This window comes from Falco naumanni, chromosome 3 (assembly GCF_017639655.2).
Source record: "Falco naumanni isolate bFalNau1 chromosome 3, bFalNau1.pat, whole genome shotgun sequence".
In the NCBI taxonomy this organism is placed as follows: domain Eukaryota; kingdom Metazoa; phylum Chordata; class Aves; order Falconiformes; family Falconidae; genus Falco; species Falco naumanni.
The window spans coordinates 74,237,565-74,258,977 of NC_054056.1; the positions used below are offsets into that span (position 1 = coordinate 74,237,565).

The following is a 21,413-nucleotide window of genomic DNA, read 5'->3' on the forward strand; positions in this document are numbered from 1 at the left end:
GCTAAACATCCCCAGTTCCCTCAGCTGCTCCTCACAAGACTTGTGCTCTAGACCCTTCACCAGCTTCGCTGCTCTTTGGACACGCTCCATGATGATGCTAATGTGCTTGAAAAATAGGATAGTCAGAGAATGATGCTGTCGAGTCCTGCATCGTTTCTGCAATACAAGGAATGGTTTCAGATTCTGGCTGCTCTTAATTCCTCTTGATTCTTCATTTGTGTCCATTTTTGTATTTGATAGCTGTTTCTTTTAGTTCCTTTTCTCATCCGACTTAAGCTCAGGCTCTGAATTTCAGCTTATATTGTTGGAGTGCACTGTAAGACTGCATGGTTTGAATGGCTGTTCACATCCAGGCCTATCAGTCAGCACCTTGATTTGCTTTCATTTATCATCTCCTACGCATGCAGAGTCTCTGCTGGGAGAAAAATCTGCCTGCCTGCATATAGCAATTATAGTTAAGGTGTTCAAGTAAACATTCCTATGTTTTAGAACAGAATTGAGATTTTTCAGGACAGGATTCTTGTCTTTTTCCTCTAGGGAAATAACTCACCTGTCTGTCCAGCTCCCTTCTCCAGATGTGCAAGAAATACTTGTTGAGAAGCAGCATGGAAAGAGGAAGAATTAATTTTAATCCAAAGAGTAGATTTAGCTTTCTAGTGAAAATGGGCAAACACTGTATCTATTTCCTTAGATGCTACATAAAGTTTTAGGATGTTGAGGGAAAAGATTATACAGATATTAGAAGTACAAGAAGGAAAAACAAGACACAAAAAATACCTTTCTTGGTGTTTGAACTTAACAGGCTTTGTTGCATTTAGTGGCACATTGGATAGATTGCACAAAGTTCTCCCACCCCCACCAGTAAAATATCCCACAGCTTGTAAAAATACATTCTGCTTTGTAGCGAGTTTTGGTATTCTGCAAGTTGCATTGGGAAGACAATGCTGCCTACGTCCACCTTTCCGAACAGGCCTTTAGGTTCAATCCATATGAGGACGACAGTGTTGTAGTACCGCATTTTCAGGCAAACCACCAGTGATGATGATGCATTACCTAAGTAGGCTCCCCCCAGCCCGCTCCCTGGGAGATCTGGGTGAGTACAGCACATCTGTACTGCAAACACACTACAATGCAAGAACTCTCAGGCTGGGGGCAGCTTCAGCTACTAAACCAGTATTGTATGGGGCAATAGTGCATGAATGTACCAGCTCAGGCTTGAAACTACTGTCTACATGTATTTGCATAGTGCTACACTTAACTAAGGTTGGGGTTTTGGGTTTTTGTTGGGTTTTTTTTTTTTCTCTCTTTGAGAGACTCTTCTTTTTTCTGTTGGAGCAAAGTCTTGGATGTAGCATTCCTATTTTCCAGGGTACCAAGCCACTAAGCTGATGTCCTTGTAGGAATCTAGTAGCTATCTGGTTTAATGGGATTACTTCTCTTTGTATAACCTCTCTAGACAAATGGCCTAAGCAGCAGATCATTAGCTAAAGTGAGCCAGTTTCTCCTCTGACACTGTCTTACATGAGGTCCAACAGGGAAGGTGCACACCAAGGGGTGGACTTGTGGGACCTCCAAGTTGCACTCTGAGCTTGTACTCCGAGACTGGACCATGAACTGCTCAAAACATAAAACCACAATCTAGATAAAACTTCTGAGGCTCTCAGATGTATATACATACATACTTGTTTTAAGAACCAGGCAAATCCTGGCTACATCGTTTCCTTTTGGGGAATTCAGCTGTTGCATTGCTATTATACATATTTTCTTCTTCAGTCTTTCTAACTTCAGAATATCCTCAAAGGCACAGGGGAACCTTCAAGAGGTTAATTGTTTTCTTCTGTCAGATCTGTAGAAACTTGTAAATTAAACTGGTTCAACACCAATTATTAGTCATCAGTACCGCAGGACATTGTTTTTTACTGCATGCTGTAAAAACAATGAAATAAACAAGCATTCTAATCACGTTTACGATGTTTATCAAATCGCTCCAATAAAGCCTTCCATATACTGCCTGGGATTGTTTGGTGCTTGCTTATGAGAGCCTGGACAGCAGTCTTTGTCTGAAAAGAGAAGAGAAAGTTGCCTTTACTGACCTGCTTATGCAAGGAAGAACAGTGTAATCACTGACTTCTCAGATGTTAAGAGGCATTGGGAAATTCACACAAGACTTTAAGAAAAAAGTTGTCTTTTATACCAGCTAGTTATCCTAACAACACTTCCCTTGGAAGGGAGAGGAATAAAAACATTGACTGCAGTTTGAATAGGCTCAAATTCTTGAGATTTATTGAACTTGGGCATTACCAAATCAAAGCAGCCTTTAACACATGCAAACATTTAAGTTTGTGCAATCTCCATCCCTGAAGGTTTTAATCAAAAGCACTGGATAAAACCTGACTAACTTCATCTCATCTCATAGCTGACCTTGCTGGGACCAGGAATTTTGAGTAGGAGCCTCCATCTTTCCTTCCCAAATAAATTCTTCTGTAATTGTACCACATACAAATACTCTTATTATGTGCATGCTGTATCTAAAGTCTGTTCATTTTCACTCTACATGAGATTTAAATGCAAGTTCGAAAGAGAATGCATAAAATACTCCGAGTTTCTACCAGGGATAAGAAATAACCTCCCTTAGTTTTTCCTCATACATTTAAACTTGAAATAAGCGTAGCTATATATTCTGGTGATCTACCCCAGGGTGATGGCAGAGTATCGCTAGGAATATATGAAAAGAGTAGCCAAACCTTTCCTGACAGATTCATGTCCTGACGCCTTTCCAAGGCAGGATCAGATAGAAATCAGCCAAGCCACTGCCCATCTCAAACTACATTGGTGTTTTTTTTTTAATGAAGATGAGTGACAGAAGACCTAACCATACTCCCACTGAAGGAAGTAGTCAAAGGCTTCTCTTAGTAAAGCAAATAAACATCATGGGAGATGTCAATTTCAGTTTTGCAGATATACAAAATACTGTTCCCTGAAAATACAAAAATATGGATAACTATAAGGGCAGTCTTAGCACTAATATTGCTTCCAGCCTCCTAAACCTGTTGAAATCAAACTCCACAGCTTGCCTGGGCAAGTTCCCTTGTAACAGACCAAACCTTTCTGGTTTCACTGCTGTGAAGCCCAGAACACTCTGCAGTGGATCCTTAAAAAAAAAAAAAAAAAGGCACTAGCCTTCCTGCATTTTGGGGGGGGGGCAGCAAGGTGTTTTTTACATCAGTTATTCCTTACAAGTGTTTTGTTCTGTGTATTCCTAGACATAGCAAATTTTTTTTCTTGCCATAAAGCCCTTCTTTCATCTTATATGAAAAAATTTTAAAAGTGCATTTTCTGTATAGATTAGCATTTTGAAAAATGCCTAAACCCTGGATCTATAAATGTTTTTATGCTCCTGGACTCCACTGATTTCACCAAACTGTAGGTACTCAAAATACTTTTATATAAGGGATGCAATTTGTTATTTTTTTTTACATTTTCCTTTTGACAGTGAGACTGAAGCTCTTGTGGAACTTTGTTTCTAAAGCCCTGCATTATTTAGAGAAGATTCGCAAAGGTACTGGTTATATATTAAATTCATTTTCCTAATTACTGAAAACTGAACTTAAAACATAATTCACATAATTTGAGTTATCAAAAGCCATGGGAAAAACAAAGTTAACATCCCAGGAAGACAGCTCACACTCTGAAAGGATGAGGGCATCCCAATCAACTATTGTTATGTCAATAGTTACTTGTAGTTAACAATATATTAAACAATCCTGGAGCTCAACGGCCCATTGCATTAGCAAGCTAGTAAAAGTGTATTTGTCTTTATTTAAGCATGCAAAAACCTAGTTTCAAGTGCATAATAATTAATAATAGTTTGGTATTGCAAGAAAGGCTAACTTACCTTTTCAACTAATTCCTCTGTAGTTATATCTGGATCGTAAGGGATTGGCTCCCCAATGTACGTGCGAAATTTAACCGGAAGTCCTCCGTACGGAGGAGTAAATGGCAATCGAGTACTTTCATACAACTGTCTAAAAAATCCTGGAATAATTTAAGGGAGGAAAAAGTTAGATTACAATCACAGAAAATACAATCCAAATTTGAAATCTAGAATGGAAGACTTCTTAAGAATGCATGCTTTATCTGACAGTCAAGAAGAAATTACAGGATTTAGGTAACCGTCCACCAAAACAAATCTGTATCACTGAACTAAGACTGCATTAAAGAACCAAATCACACCAGTTATACACAAGCTACCTCCACATTTGAGATACCTCTGACCACAGCAAGTGTGTTAATCCAAAGTAAGCAGAAGTCTGAAAAGCAAAATATAAAAGTAAGAGAAATCTGAGAGAAAAGTGGAGGAAACATTCCAAAATTTAAAATATAAGTTCTTACTTCTTTCTTTAAACATCCTATATCCTTCCCGGACATTTTGCGTATACATTGGAATGATGGGCTAAGGAATCACACACAAAAAAAAGGTGGAAATGTTATACCAGGTTTGAATTTATATTTTTGTGCCTGTTAATGCAGCTAAGAAAATCACTTGAATCCAGAGGATAATTATCAGTCACTTAAGTAGCAAATAAGGAATGTTGCATATAAAAAAATAAACTCCAGAATAGAAATAAAATTCCATTTCTCAGCTCCCACAGACATCACTGTTTCAAAGTCACCATCTGTAAAGAAAATGTCTGACATTTATTAAAGGTTTATACAACTTGTATGCTACATATTTATTGCCATATCACTGACTGAAACATAAAATGAAGTTCTGCAGTTTCTCTGTCTAAAGCTTACATCATGTGTGGTGAATAGGAAAGCATTCAGTTTGTGAAATCTCGCAGAAAGCAAGCAGGCATTCACATTTGGCTCATCTCATCTGCTTCTCAAAGTAAGGTCTCATTGAAGCAGGAATGTTTGGATACTACCCTATTGGAAAACTTCGCAAATTCCTTGGACAAATAAGGCAATCGTATGCCCTCACTGACCTGGACTACAACGCCTTCTGGAGGGCAGATCCTTAGGCAGTTACAGAACAAGTTCACTTCATTATTGTGACTAAAAAGAAAGATTCTTGAGATACCTGAACTTGAAACAGTCATGTCTTACAGCCTCAGGTAAGATTTCATAGTTTGTAGACAAAGTAACAGTGACTCTATCCATACACACAATGATTTCCACCCCACCCCACCCCCCGCATTGGCCCTTTTCATTTTTTTTTTAAACCGTATTTTGAGCATGTTGTTGGAATTGCTTGTCCAGAAGGTAATGAAGGGATACCTTTGTGCTTTTAAGAATCCCTGCCACAGAACAGAAACCACAGGATGAGAGAAAAAAAAAAAAAACCACAAGCAAGAGAAAGACCTAACTAGAGCCTAACAAAGAACTCGAAGTGATGGAAATTGTTTAAAGTAAAAAAACCCTGACAGGTAACAAAAATATCAAACATACATGAAGTTGTAATAGTAAACCCTTCAGAATTAGAAGATACAGGAAATTAGAAATAAACCCTCAAAAACAATCAGTAACATCTGTTCATAGCATGTAACTACTGGACATTAAAAATACCACACAGCTTCATTTATTAACTGAATACTTTATGTCTAACATTTTAAATGTTTGAAACCTACTTCAAATTTTAGTAATAGTGCAAGATAAACATATCTTAGGCTACAAAGTAATGTAGCAACTACAAGTTACATGCATACAATGATAAGCCAATGAAGTACGGAGTGTGGTTAGCAGCATTAATTCCCTAAGCTAATAAAAACAGGTATACACATAAAAGCTTGCCTCTGTAAAGCAGCACAATCAGACCTGCAATAACCCACAGATTTAGATCTGCTGTGCTGGAACTGAGCTGCACCACACCCAGCCAGCTTGAAAAAGACAGAATCACAGGATAGCTGAGGTTGAACCTGCAGAGATCACCTAGTCCAGCCTCTTGCACATACATAAGAATTTTGTGAACCATAGTCCTGTTTTACGTTTTACCTAACTAGACCTGAACCAATTTTTTGGCACAGATGAAATGCAGGGATCTTCAGAAATTATGAATCCTTCCTATTAGCCTGCCAAATTCCAGGCTCCTGGCATAGATAAATTCAACCGAGACAAATATATGCCCCAGAAGTTCATTGAGTCATAACATGAAAAAGCAATATTCTCCTTCTCTGACCCCAGGTAAGCAGAGTAGTTATACAAGACAAAGTGGAAAATGAATGTGGAAACCCTTAGGCAAGGACTGAGGCTGAAACTATGTTCCTTGGTGCTTTTTTTCAACTTTTTAAGTGGAAGAACTGTTGAACTTCTGTAACGTAAGAAGAACAGGAATGTCTATTTGCCTTGAAATCCCCATTCAAGTCATCTGTGGCAGGCTATGAACCACTGTAGTCATTTTCAACACTGTAAAGTGTGCATGGTTCTCTGAGTTGACAGCTACACTGTATGCACAATAAATGCAAAGAAGGCACTTAAGAGTCCTATCTTGCCTTCATCCAGGATCTAAGTAAGTATTAGCAAAACATATATGAATTGCTAGATCAAGTTCTGAAAGTTTAGATAAGTATGTCCCCAGTCTTCAGCCAAGAAGTCTTGTCTACAAGACTGGTTTGGCTAGTATTGAAAAGGATGCAAGAACAAAGAGAAACAATCAAACTCCAAATTTGCCAAAAGATGGAATCCATGGGCTTAACTTTGTATAAGTATGTAAGGTTAATATTGCCCCCTCTACTGTTAAATGTACAGCACTTTTTTTTAAGTGTTTAGCTATATAAGGTGTGTCTTATCACAGATTTCCAGAGAAATATCAAGGATGCCCAAAATTCGGTGGAGCCCACTAGCTAATTACAGTGATGCCCACCACACTGGGATCTAGTCAGACTTTCTGATCATAAAAAAAAAAATAATCCCAAAACTGAATGAGTGCAATAATAAGCAAAACAATTGCCAGCAGCACTATAAAGGTGAGCTCAGGCTAGTAGGTGTCAAAGGAGAAAATTCTCTGCTCTAAAGGTAACATAATCCTGCGTAATGTCTCTTTTATCAAACATGATATACAAATGACCACAAGAACCTTTCATACTGAAAAACCTTATCCTCAATTAACACCTAATTCATTACATTAAAAACAAACAAACAAAACACACAAACCCTGTTCAATAGAAGGTGTTGGCAATTTTAGGTACTACTATTCAGCTACTTCCATGTGCTTCTAAATTATGGAAGACTGGAAGGATTAAGAGGATTACTAGCAAGGATTTTTGTGATGTGTTTTGATCAGGGTGGCCCTTTATATTAAGGGCACTTTAGATTTTTTTAATTTGTTAATTCAATTTTTCTTTTAAAAACAACTTATTACATTGTAGAATTACAACACAAGGTTCCAAGTGAAGTGAAAACATCTGGCAAAACACCGTTCCAATTGTTTGAAGTAGCTAGAAAGACACATGTGAAAGCAAAATTATTAGAAATCACTGAAGTTGTTAGTGACACCTCTTTCTGACTGTTTGAGTATATTATTAAATTAATACATAAGAGGAAGGACTATAAGGGAATTCAGAATGCCCACGTGAATTTGACTGGGTTTATCCTATTCATATTCTGATATTTTCCTAGTGGTAGTGTACAGGTGCACACAATATATGAAGTATTGTGACTAACATTTATGAGCACACACTTGTGAAAAAAAGGACAGGAGAGTGAACAGAAGCACATAAAACATGACTTTTAAAAGGCCACATAAGACAAAGAGGTAGAAACAGGACTCCCAGTCTAAAACTACATTACCACTGGATAAATGCCCCTAAATTTTTTCCAGTGTTTAGAAAAAATCTCCCCACAACATTTCAGAGATACATGAAGTTATGAAGAAATATTAACCCAAAGTATGCATTTTGAAACAGTAGGTACTTTGTAAAAGGAGCTATAGCAAAAGAGACCAAAGCAAAGTTTGAGAAGCAACAAAATGGAATGGGGAGAGAAAGAAAGAAAGAAAGATAACTGTACAAGAGAACTGAAAGGTGTGGTAAGAAATTCAAGTTTTCATGGGAAGGACTCTATTCCCTGTACAGATTCTCCTATATAGACAGAAAAGGATTATGTTTATGTGGAAGGCCAAAGAAGAGCACTGCAACTGATAGATATCCATAAGAATGTAAAGAAAAATGATGGTTGTGCAGTTCAGGAGAAAGCAGCAGAAAGTTCATGGCAGAACAGATGAAGCCTGGATGTGTACCAGTATTGTCAGTCACAAAGAGCGCTAGCTATGCTTTCCAAATTAACACAGAAAACTTGTCACTAGTAGTGATGATGAGAAGTGGCAGTTGGGAAAAAGACAGGGTTACTGCTCTTTCAGATCTGTGCCATTCCAAACAAAATTGTTTCTCTGATATAGTCTCTGGGAAATAGTCTGACACGTGGAATTAGCTGGAAAAAGTCAGAGCCAGTGGCAGAAGTGTGTATTTGTATATCACAGAAAATGTAACTGAAGCTGTGGTCATGTGTACATTAGCAGAGCGCAAACCAATACAAACACCTCTCTAGAGGACACCGAGGATCCGATATCAACACTGAACACGTTTCAGGGCTCTGTTTTTATGTAGAACTAATTCTTGTCTCATACCATTGACTGAATGCCCATTTGCAACTGAACAGTATTAGGTCCCACTTCTGGTTTAGTTTCTGCCAACAGGAACGCAGCTCAGGTATTCTAACACGCTCCATGATGTGAATGAAAGCATGGTATGTGAGAGAGATGGAAAAAAACGCTTAAGTGCACACATGAATCAAACCAAGACACTGATGCAGACACACCTTGGGTTAGCTGAAGCAGTCTTTCAGTAACATGAAAAGAAGTAAGGGTAAGAACAAAATCCTGGACCCTTCCAGAATAAGTGAGAAGAAAGATAAAGATAATCCATAAAGAGCAATAAGAAAATGGCTAGGTATGTAGAAGCAAGACAAAAATACGTCTAGTAGGATGAGAAAAACAAATGAAACCTCACAGCAATATGAAGGACAGCCACAGCAAAGATTCCTGAAATACAGTCAAGACAAGAAATTGCATGCCTGCGTGATGGAACTGTTGACACGGAACTGCAGAGATGGATGCCTTGCAACAGTCAAGAAAAAGCTATACAGTTCCATAAACCCCTTGCTCCCTACTGATTAATGTGCTTGAGGAACATGGTAGGGAAAGGAAAAGAAATGGTTTAACCCCAAACCTTTTCTTCTGTTTGAAAGATCTTCCAACACTCCTAAGCTGCATTTTGTAATGAAGCATGTGTGCAGTAAGCATAAACCAGGATTGGTAAAATATAATACTCACCACTTTTGCATCCAAAGCAACCTGGGCAAATCCTTTTCGATTGCCCCACATGAGTTGATAACTCTCATCACTGAATAGTGCTTCTCTAACTCCACCTGGTGAGATGGACACCAGGTGTCCATTCTTCAGTGCAATCAGACACTCCTCCCTTGTACCTGGCATAACACCTGTCACTTCCAATAATAATTTAAGTCCTGCAATAAAGAAGTAGAAAATACGTATTATTGTAACAATATATCACAAATACTGTTTGCATGTAGGAACAAGATTACAGTTAAATGAAAATCTAATAGCTATATATATTTAAACTAAGGCAAATTTGTACAAAGGAAGTAAAACACCTGCAGAGTAAATATTGGCAAAATGACAAATATGTGACTGTGGTTTTGCCCAAATGTTATGAAGATGAACCAGCTTATCAGTAGCATCTCAATAAGCTAATGCCTCCACATGCTGTTTACCATAACTATCAAAACACCAGCCATGGAATCAAAATTTGTGCATTGCAGCTAGAAATCTGAGAATAAACACCTATTCCTCCCCACTTCTTTTTAAATATCTTAATGCAGAAGAAGAAAAAATGAGTACAATAAAGACAATTATAAAAATAAATAACTGACAAGCAACTCTTTTTGTTCTTTTAAAATGGGATGTTTAACATTTTAAACATTGAGGTTCTGAGTTATTAAATTGAGTATTTTGTGGTTAAATTGCAAACTATGTGGATCAAATTGAACTGGTGTACAAGTCTTAAGATGCATGAATGGCAGAAGTTGGTAGGGCAGTTTCAGCACTGCATGGAGTTTGGTGAATCTCCTTCCTCTGTTTCCGTAACTGGGATTTCTCCAAAAGACAGAATGTAAACCACAGAAGCACTCTATGCTTTCTTACATTATCTTCACATTCTAAACCTATCAGTTTGGAATTCCCATAGAAAGCTTCAGCAAACAAGAGTTTCCCTATCTTCAAACTCACTGTTCCAACAGCATGGTTTGAAAAGAAATTGTTTACATTTTGTAAACAAAGCTATGGACTGCCAGAACTGGTGTCTAGCACTGCAACTCTGACAAAGGTCTGCAACACCAACTTTGGAAGACAGTGGGAAACACAGTGCCACATCTTGCAATCGAATTGTATTTAGTCTTATTCAAGGCACTGCCTTTGATAGATCTTTCTGTCAAAGACAGATGTTGACTTTGTTTAATCCCTTTGTGAACTCAGATGTGTTCCTGTTCTATCCTGCAGCCAGGAATGCCATATCCTTATTAAGTTATTAGTTACTTCTGTTACTTGCCTTTAAAACTTTTGCCTATTAAGAATTATGATGTATCACATGAACATATTGCCACTTCTTATTCCCCTTTTCCAGGTCACACAGAATTTTATACTCCTTCGTCATGCAAGACTTCTGTGCCATGTACTAGCTCTTCAAAGGAAGTCATGCGAGGCCTCTGATCATTCTTGTCCTTTTTTGTATCTTTATTACTTCACAGCTTTCCTGAGATGTGGAGACCAGAATTCTATGCAGTACTCAAGATTTGGGCACTATATGCATTTTAAGTACATAATGGTATTTTCTGTATCTCCTTTTTCATAAGCCTAAAATTTGTTTGCCTTTTGGCAACTCATGAGATTTAAGGTGACATATCCCTAAAGTCATCTAGAAAATGTAAAGCTTAATTACATGTTTATGTGTTTAGACTCTGTTTTCTTTCCTTCTGCACTGTGTTGTAACTAATACTGACTTTCATCCACCATTTAATCAGCCAGTGATTCAGTATTGATAGATAACTGTATTCTCTGTATAGGCTTTTACTGCCTTGAAAAAAAAAATAAAAAGGCCAGTATAAAGATTTGTCACCACACTACTGATCCAGATGATGATTATTTTGACTATATATTTTGATTATATAGGTGCCAGCACTGATCTTCATCCATATACCTGGTGATTTCTGCTTCTTTGTGAAAATAAGGTATTCACTTCTACCCTTTATTTCCTACCTTTTAACCAGTTATTCATTCACAAGAAGACTTCTCCCATAACTGTAATTAATACAACAGTCTGAGGTTCAGCATATGCTCATGAGCATTCTTTAAATAATCTGTGAAGTGCAAAGTTTCTCTACAAAAAGCAGGTTAAGTGTGGTAGAGCAACGGGTTAGGGAGAAGTTTCACTCAGTCTATTACTTTCAGCTGCATATTCTACTAACACAGCAAATGGGGAAGGCTAATCTCCAGTATTTGTGGTCTTTTTTACCAGATGCCTTTTTGGTAACCGTTTTATAGGTTGACACTGTATTTGCCACCTCCTGTTCCTCTAGCATGAACATAATTCAAGCAATATTTTACATATACATCAGTAGTCTGGAAATTGCAAAGCTGAGAGTGTTGTTTGGCCCTTACACTAGTTTACAATGCATTTGTAATAAATATCTGTGCTATGAACACCTCAACTTGAAACAGTACGCTCTCGTTTATCGCTTAAAAAAAAAAAAGTCTCCTTTGCAACATTCTGCTAAACTTTATCTTCCTTTAACGGTCTTAAAAGCCAATCATTTATTGATGACTTCATGCTTCTGCTGTGTTCAGCACTACACAGTATTTACCAAGTATGCCTGTAGCAAATTCTTCCTCATCATCTTTCCAGGGGTGTCTTAATATGTTCTTGCATCAAACTTGCTCGAGTTGATGTTCCTTGTTTTCAGTGTTTGAACACAACTTCCTTTTCTGAAGAATGTCCTTCTACTTTTAAATAGCTTCCTTTACTCCTTAGTGTTATAATAATTTTAAATGTGAGGGATATAAAGGTGCCTTTAAATACTCTCCCTGCTATTCCTTCTGGATGCTCCTTCTTTATTCCTTGATTTTCTAAAACTGAATGAGGTTTGCTTTTCTTGTGAATTCTCCTTTTCACAGCGGAATTACTTCTTTCTCAGCCTACAACGTGCTGAATGTATTGTGGTGGTCAGTATTACAGAGCTCTCTTCAAACTGTAAAATCTTCAAAGAAGTTTTGTGCCCTACTCCAGGCTCTGATCAAAAGAGAGATTTGATGTCATACCCCATAGCTGTGGCTACCCAGTGTAGAGGTAGGTTATTGATATCCTACCATTTAATGAGCTCTTCTGCACTCATAGCCTATTGCTGACCAGCCAGCACTATGTCAGTAATATAGTCCTATCCTACACTATCTACTAAGGCATGACATTTAAACCCAAAGGGATTATATAAAGTCTATTTGTTGGCTTTGGGGGGGGGGGGGGGGGGGGGGTCTACCAGTGTTTTTATGACCTTTCACTTAAAAGACAGGATATTCTACCCTGTTTGCCCTTCTGCATCTACCAGCTTTTAGTTTAAGAGTCTAAAAGCAGGTTTTTAGTTTAAAAGTTCTCTTGAATATGTAATAAATGTAAATTTCATCTAAACCAGCAAAAAGTTGAGTGAATCAAGGGTGCTTAAATACAAGAGAACATGTTCTTACCTGGTAAACGAAAGACAAAATGATCAGCTACTGACAGACAAAGTCTTTTCTTCCAAAGAAATAGCCTAGACAAAAAGTAAAGGTAGTCTATAGGAATAGCTCCATGGTAATACACAAGAATGCCTGGTCCTTCTGGTAGGTTTTCCACACCATGAAGCTCATAACCTGTTTGGGATGGAAAGCAATATACCAACAATGATAGCTGTGAATCATCTGGCAATTTAAAGAAAACTGTTTACTCTCCATTGTTAAAGAAAGCCTCTGCAGTAGCTTTTAGAAGTATTGTTCTGTATGGAACTTTTGGTCAGGATCAAAGAGAAAGCCCCTCAAACACCACAGGTGTATCAGTTAATTGATTTGTTGGTCAGTTTCATCACTAGATCAGACCTGAATCTGACATCTTCCCCAGTAAGGGGACTAAATTAATTATTTCCCATTAAAAACTTTTCCCAGGCCAAAGTACAACAATTTAAAAATAATAATAATTTACTATACTGGTGTGAAACTGCTTCATCAGCAGAACGAGAGGCAAACGAGTGGTCAGTATGCTTTTCCTGAAATACAAAAGTACAAATCTCCATTCTGTGTCGGGCAGAATGAAAACTTTGGGATTTTACACAATAAAAAGTTTCTCTCATTGAGATGTTTAAGTCCAAACCAGAATCTGTAAGAATCCCAAAGAGAGGTTCTTTCCACAAGAGTTAAATGTGTTCACAGTGGAAGGGAATTTCCTCACAGACAACAGACTTCTACAAATCCCCCTCCTGGCTCTTCCTACATTTGATTTAGGTTTTAGCCTACTAGTCTGGCTTCACCTAATGTATACTAAGGATTGGGAAAGCCACAGCTTCTGCCAGCTAAGAGCTCTGCCTTCATCTCCATCCCTGCTACAGTTCCTACCATAAGCTGTTTGGGGAGAAGGATGGGGATGGAGCAGGCAGAGTCCTAGGAAGAGGTGGAGAAAATTTTATACTGCAGGATGTTCAAAGATTAAAAGGAAAAATCTGTGAGGAAAGATAGCAATGTAGACAACAACCTGTTACTCTTCATCCTTAGGGCAGCAAAGTTAAGTCTTGCTGATATCCCTAAATGACATCTCTGGGAAGAACAAGAGCCTAGATGTAGCTAAGGATTTTCCTAGGGAGCAGGGTGTGTTGAAAGTATCTGAAAGTTGAGTGTAATGAAACTGAAAATTCAGGTTACTTTTAAATTCTGCCATAGTATAAACTTAAATGTGGTATCTAATTATTTCATTGTCCATATGGCTCTTAAAATTATTTTCAGTTATCATAACACAAAGTAGTTTTTGCCAACTAAAAATACATTAATTACATTTCCAGCTAGTTTTTGTGTTTTGATCATTTAAGTGCATTTTAAGCAGCTGCTAAGGTAAAAATTAAACCACCCAGTTCTCCTACAGTTAGGTTACTAGAACTAGCATTAACGCTATGCTTCACTCTAATACCATATACAAAGAAGTGCACCTGCCTATCCACTTAAGAGAAATTTACCCTATATAAACTAATTTCTCCCTTTCGTTCTGCTTGTTCTATATCGCAATCAGTCTTAGAGGCAGAAACTTCTAGGTTAGATGACATACAAAGTATAATAAATGTCATTTCTTTGCATCCATTTGGAAGAAATAAAAAAAAGTGAAACTCAAGTGTATTTACTATTTATTGTAATGCAAAGCTTTAGACAAGTCATGTCATACTTACCATGCCATATTCTTGCATATATATCCCAAAAGCTTGCTATAGTTTTCCTTGCACCATCCCAAACATCACTCAAGGGATCTGCTTTTACTTCACCATTCTTCCGATATATTAGAAGCAATATATTAGTAAGGTAAATGAAAAAGAGGATCGTTAAAGGAACTATAAAAAAAACTAATATTGCACTTATTGTCAGTGAGACTATGACCACATGAAAAACGTATTTCTTCAGGTACTCCACAACCATCCATTCTTCCAGTGCATAGGCAAGGCAGTTTAGGTCGGTCATCAGCATCTGTCCTGAAGTGCAGGATTCTTTTCTACCTATCATGTCCTAGATAGAAGAGAAAAAAAGCCACAGCTCAAATTTCACTAACCATGGAAGTTTCTCAATTTAGGAAAAAAGTTTTCTGTAAATACACCTGATGCCTATTTTGTTATAGCAGAGTCAAACATTTTGTTTCTCTGTCATGTTAAGACAGCTGCTGGCAATTGCCATTCACTACTGCCAGTGAGATTATCCTATATATTTAAGGGTTCTTTTTTATACAGCCAGTTAATAGGGGCTGAAAGGGCAAGGGATGGAGTCCATGGAAGCCTCAGGATCCACGCAACATGGCTGATCAGATGATTTCTCTGTATAAGTATGGCTTACTTTCTAGAAGCTCAGAAGAAGGTAACTGATTGGCAGCGTTAGTCAAGATGACTGCTACCAGAGGTCTGGGCTCTCCTGATCCTCTGCAGAGAGTCCAGCCTGGGCTTCTGGTCCCTCTCAGTTTGGCAGCAGCTGGCAGCGAGGGGAACAAACAGCAAAATGAGCAGCTGAAGAGCCAGCAAGCAAAACCCGGGCAGCCGTGGCTCCTTCCCAAGGCCTAGAGGTGCCTGGGACAGCATTTGATACTGCTGGTAGCACTGGGGAAAACAGCTCTTTGCCCCTCATCCACAAAACCGTTATCAACACACCCTTCTTTCAGATTTTCCAGCCCTGGCAAAGACCAAGTGGGCTCCGTGGCCCTAGTGATGTTTGCCACATGGAGCTCCCTAGTTAGTCTGTTCCTACAGCTGACCCTACCTGCCTGACAGCAGGTAGTGGTTTCTCTGGAAGGCAAGAGCACTCCAGCATTGCTGCCTGATTTTAAGATTTCTGAGCATTAGCAGAGATTTAAACATTGCAATCAGATTCAGCAATCCATAACTGAATACAGCTTTTATTTGCCTCAATCGGGTTACTACTTGTTTAACGAGTACATTTTTCCACTCCAACACCAGGACAAGTACCTACAAGAAACAAATCATTATTTCCACAGTCAGTGCCAAGATCATGAAGTACAGCAAGTCCAGACTCTTCTGACTTTACATCCTCAGCTGCGTACTTATATGAGCAAACCTGTTACACACTAACCACTCAACTTCTGTTTTTCTTCTTTGTAGCCCTGGGTAGAATATAGGGGTGGTAAGGCAAGCAAGCACTACGGCAAGCCCTGCAGATGAGTAGCTGTAAAAGCTATGAATTTGGTCTTGCACACTCCAACCAAATCTGTCCTTATCTCAGACCCTTCAAACTCCACACTGGGCACCAAAAAGGACCATTGTGGTTTAAACCCAGCAGGTCACTAAGCGCCACACAGCCACTCACTCACCCTCCCCTGCAGTGGGATGGGGGAAGAGAATCCGAAAGGTAGAAGTGCAAAAACTCATGAAACTGTCTTTGTCTCAACCCATAAGTAGAGCGCAAGCTGGAAGGACAGTAAACTAGGAGCTCAAAGGAAACAAGCACTGTATTAAATGAAGCTCAGCACGGCACAAACAAAAAACCCCAATGTGACAAAGACGGTCACAAGAATTAATACAGAATTGTTTAATCCTGATGACTGGTGCCTGAATAAGATATATGAAGATCTGTTCATATATCTTTGATCACTGAAATTGTCAGTGACAAATAAATTGTCACTGGAAAGATTTTATCGATAACATGAGAGAAATAAAAGAAGTAGTCTGCATTCAGATATTAAAATATCTACTTAGAAGGTGTTTAAGAAGGATAAAGCTGACTGTGTGGTGTCACTCTATAGTAAAGAAGTTATTCGTTGTTTAAAGTTGCTGATAAGAGCAAGGACTACAAATTCACAATGCCTGTGAAGCACGAGACACTGACAGAGGCCAGGAGAAGGCTATGTTAAGGGCTTGCCTCAGGCTACTGAATCAGAAATACCGAGCAGTATTTGGAATAACTCGTTCAGCCTGCAGCATGGGGTGAAGGAAGCAAGTGCATTTTGTATTGTTATGGGGGCTTCAGACTGGGAACACAGACTACTACTGCCAGTAGCAAAACTGACCTAAAATTGCAGATAAAAGTGTCCATACCCACAGTAAATGGACCAATAAAAACCTTGTATGATATGGGGATTAATCTGGATATACAGATCACTGACAGGAACCTGGTGATTAAGACATCATATAATCTAACAATGTTTTAAGATTAACAAGTCCTAGTATCTATCCAGGTTGTGCCTAACCTTTTATAAACTACCTGAAATTCCCTCTGGCCTCCTGATATTCATTTTCAGTAACTCTTGAAAGACTAGGGAAAATCCAGAGGACTGGAAGAGATTTAACATTACTCCAAAGTCCCCAGACACAAGTAACTGCAGACTCAGCAGATAAAACGCTGGCAAGATTACTGAAAAGCTGGTGTGCGATAAAGGTAACTGATGCCACTTATTGTAATTTTGTGGGAAACCAACCTCGCAAACAATGCGCCTCCGTTCTCTGAGGAAATTAGAGGTGCAACAGCTTGCGCAGGTGTCATGCGCATACAGTTTTACTAGGGGCTTTCAAAGAGTCCCTTTAAGCCACACATGAGCTGCCACCTAGAACTCATCCTGCCACCAGCCCCTCACCATATGTTCTCAACACCAGCCTGGTCTCCAACAGGATCAGCTGGTTCCCTGCTAACTGGATGACTGTGAAAATGTTGGCACAAGCAAAACCACTCTTGGGAACAGCCCAAATTTAAATTGGCCTACGGGGATTATGAAAGTATATTACCAATGCCACCTGACATTTTGATTGAAAAATAAAGCTTTTTAAAATGGAGCACACATGAAATGAATGATGGCATCAACTAACACAACAAAAAAGTATCCATCAGTGGTGGAAGCCCCATCAAATGAGAACTGAGTCTAAGTCCTACATTAATCAGCATTTTCAGAATTTTGTCCTAATATTAGTAGGATGTTTACATTGATCAGTGTAAACAATGTAACATCCCACTGATTCCTCTTCCTTCATCCCAATTTTTATGTAACAGAAAATTATTTGCTGTCTGGAAGACCATTACATTTAACATTGTTTACTCACAGACTGCAGTATAAATGAACATAGTAACACATTCATTTCTGATTTTAAGTTCAACAGACACTAAAAAAAAAGCTTTAGAAAAAAATTAAAATGCTTAGATGTGCAAAAATATTTTTTTTAACCTACAAAGCAGGTATTAACAGCACAGATTTGACTTGGGACATACGAAAGTAGTTGGGTACCCATGGAGCGAGTTCACATCATGATAGCTAGCTGGGTGGGTGGGAGACAAGGTAATTCAATGCCATTCCAGTTGAATCTAAACCAGTGTGGAGAAAGAATAAAAGATTGACCAATTGAGTAAAAGCTAGATGCAGCACGGCTTTTTCTGGAAGTTGGGTGCTCCACCAAGCTTCAGTTCCTGCTCCCACAGTTCAATTGTACTCCAACATTTCATAAGGAAAGAATGAACTCTGACCACTGAACCCTGACCCTGGTTTTTGGGTAATATGATACGAGCCCAACATGGTGAATGCATCTCTCTGTACTGCCAATATAACATCAAAGAACTACAGCAGGTCAGAACTTCTATTTTTGCCATGTTCTACTAAGCTATCACTCACCAGCACCCTTGCTGAGACCACAAACACAATTTTGAAGCATTCTTTCTATTGAACACCATATAGAAAATTACATAACTGAGTGCCTATTTTTCTAGGCACTATTAATTGCAAGGCTGTTATTAAAGACCTGCTTGATGATGCTCTGGAAGAAAATGCAAGAGTGTTAACTGCAATATGTTTACTCCTCAATGCTCTGGTTTGCCCCAAGTCTCAAAATTTGAGAGAAATTTCTGTTCTGCTTCTATCAAATCTGAGCCAAAAGCAGCTCCCATGCTCTTAAAAACTTAATACCCCATAAAAGGTTAACAAGTGGGTATCGTGTCTTGTGAACAAACATTTTTTAAATTGTCTGTATTTTTCTCATCTCACCTAGTGACGGATTTGAAGAGCTACTGAGTGACTTCATTACTCTTCTAGATAACAACACCTGTGCTGACATGTGAGATGTTTATTTGGGCTCCACCTTTAAAGCATATCAAATTCCAGAGTAATAGCTGTATCTACAATGTAAAATTACAGGTGATGTCGGAGGCAGACAGAACTTACACAGGAGCTCTCCTTCCATCAAAAGCCTCATGTACTACAAGTCATTCAGATCCCAAGCTCTTGCTGAAGATAAGGATAATCTTATCAACTCTGTAATCCCAGGGAACAAGTACAACAATAAAGCTGTCACAAGAGACCTATGGCATCAAAATTAAATCCCTGCAGCCGGCTTTCAACTATGACTAAAGAGTGGGTAATCTTGGTCTTGGTGCTCACTGGTTTGCTCTTGGCAGTAGATTTGGCAGAGCAGAGTGGAAAGATGAGTGTAAAGTAGCTGGAAATTCTTCTAGAGAACTTTTTGACACCTGCTTTCTCGTGGCAGGCTACTGCTTTCTCTTTTGTCAGACTCAACTGCTCTGTTTCACAAGGGGAACCATCTAACAGTTACAACTCTGCATCTTGTCTTTCAATGTACATGAAATGCCAGTTTTACATTTCCCAGATTCTTTGTGGCAGTTCCATGGAAAATAACTCTCCTGCTGGTCTCACACTGTCACCACCCACTTTATTTGATCCCATTAACCCACTCATCCTGTGCAGCGCTATGTTTCTACAGCCTTCCCTACCTTCATGGATTATCACTGAATTGTATAGAATCACTTAGGTTGGAAAACAGCTTTAAAATATAAGTCAAACAATTAACCCAGGACTACCCAAGCCCATGACTAGAGCATGCCTCTAAGCACCACGACTACGTTTTTATCGGCACATCCACCCCAAAACTGAAGGGTCTATCCTCCCCAAATCAAAACCTTTAATAGCTACGGTGCCCGGTTGCCCCAGCTTTCCATGGCTGTTCCCCCTTCCACACACACACCGCGGTTACCTAACCCGGCCTGCTGTTTCCTATTTATTTATTCTCTCACAGCCTCAGGAAATCCGACAAACAATTCCCACCCGGGTTTGTCTCCCGCCAGGGAGAGGTGAAGAACTGCCCCCGGCCGGGCACTCCCCGCCCTGCCCCGACGGGCAGGCAGCCGGCGGGCGCTGGAAGGGCGCAGGGCCTGCCCTCGGCGCTGGGACCTCCCCGCCGGGCATAAGGGACACACAGCAGGTGCCCAGCACCGACGGCTATCCCTCCTCTTCACCTGGAAACGCCATTAACGCTTCCAAACGTCATTACTGCGAAAAGTCGGGGTTTCGCCTCAATTTCTGGTGCTAAGGGGCCCCGAGAAGGGATCGCCGCTCCGGCGAGCGCACGGGTACCGCAACGCCGCCGGCCCCGCGGGCAAACGGCCGCCGCCGCCTCCCGCGCCGCCACCCCGCGCCCGCCGCCCCGGCCCCGCTCACCTGCCCGCGGCGCCGCCGGCCGTCACAAGGACCCCGCCGATGGGGCCCCGTCCCGGGATAAGCGCGCCGCCGCCCCCGCGCCCAGGCCCGGGGAGGCGGGGCCGGGCCTGGCAGCCCCAGTGCGTTCCGCGCCCAGGTCACCATTTTTAATTCTTCAAGGATAAAAATCCCGGGACGGGCAGCGGCGGTCCCGCCCGGGCGCCGCTGGATGGGGGCGCCGCTTCCCACCGCGAGGGGACGGGGCGAGGGGACGCGCGGACCCTCCGGCGGCATCGCGCCCCCCGGCTCCCCTCAGCCCCGCCGCGGTGCGGGTGAGCGGCCGCTCCGCCCCCCTGCCCCGGGTGTCCCCGTCCGCGGCGGGGCCGGGACGCCCCTTCCCAGTCTCCCGCGGGTGCCGGGGCAGCGCGGGCACCGGCCGGGCCTGTGAGGGGGCGCAGGGGGCGTACAGGCGCGCGGCCCGCTTCAGCTGCGGCTACAGGTGGGCGTGAAAGGCCGGCTTCGCCTGAGGCGGTGGAGCTGTGCTGCCTATCCGGCTGCTTCGAAACTCCAGGCAGTTCAGTCAATATATCCTATAGGTAGACGGGATGTAACCCAGCTGCGTGCCGTGGGTTTGGGTGTTTGCACGGCTTCCGACACGTCAGGCCGGAGCACCTGCCCGGGCCAGGCCTCCCGCCAGTTCATGCACACGCTGGGTGAGGAAACTGTCAGACAGACACGTTGGCTACCGAGCTGAGGTCGTGCAGTGGTTTTGCAAAGGAAGGAATCTCTCTGAAAAGCTTGGGAGAGCTGGGTGTCACACAGACGTGGGGTGTAATTAAACAGATGGCAGCTAGACCATGCTGTTCTGGCTAGATTAAGCAGATCCAAACTGAAACTGGATACCCATATGTTGTGCTGTTGTTCACTCTATGGGTAATATGACAGAGGTCCTGCGACTGGTAAGACCAATAGGTACCAATTTTTAAGTTCAGAAAAGGAATAGGTAATAGAATTTCTTTGATTTGGTGACAGGACACCTGGTTAACAATCACCTCATTAAGACAGGTGATGGAATTTCAGTGATTTGGTTTGATACAGAACAAGGAATTGAGGAATACCAGTGATCTGCAAATGCAGAGGAGGGGAACCTAG

General features: G+C 40.6%; 1 protein-coding gene across 2 annotated transcripts; it reads right to left on the reverse strand.

Moving 5' to 3' along the window:
• Positions 1-1,254: 1,254 nt before the first annotated feature.
• On the reverse strand, positions 1,255-20,566 carry LOC121085763 (transmembrane protein 68-like). Of its 2 annotated transcripts, XM_040588749.1 has the most exons (7): positions 20,283-20,566; positions 14,527-14,857; positions 12,809-12,973; positions 9,329-9,522; positions 4,393-4,453; positions 3,896-4,035; positions 1,255-2,060 (listed from the first exon to the last, which is right to left on the reverse strand). In XM_040588749.1, exons 1-7 carry the CDS (start codon positions 20,553-20,555, stop codon positions 1,956-1,958), a joined length of 1,269 nt encoding a protein of 422 aa, XP_040444683.1. In that variant the 5' UTR covers positions 20,556-20,566; the 3' UTR covers positions 1,255-1,955. The 2 variants fall into 2 exon arrangements, with proteins under 2 accessions (XP_040444683.1, XP_040444684.1); XM_040588750.1 differs by lacking the exon at positions 4,393-4,453 and having other exon boundaries at positions 1,898-2,060.
• Positions 20,567-21,413: the final 847 nt, after the last annotated feature.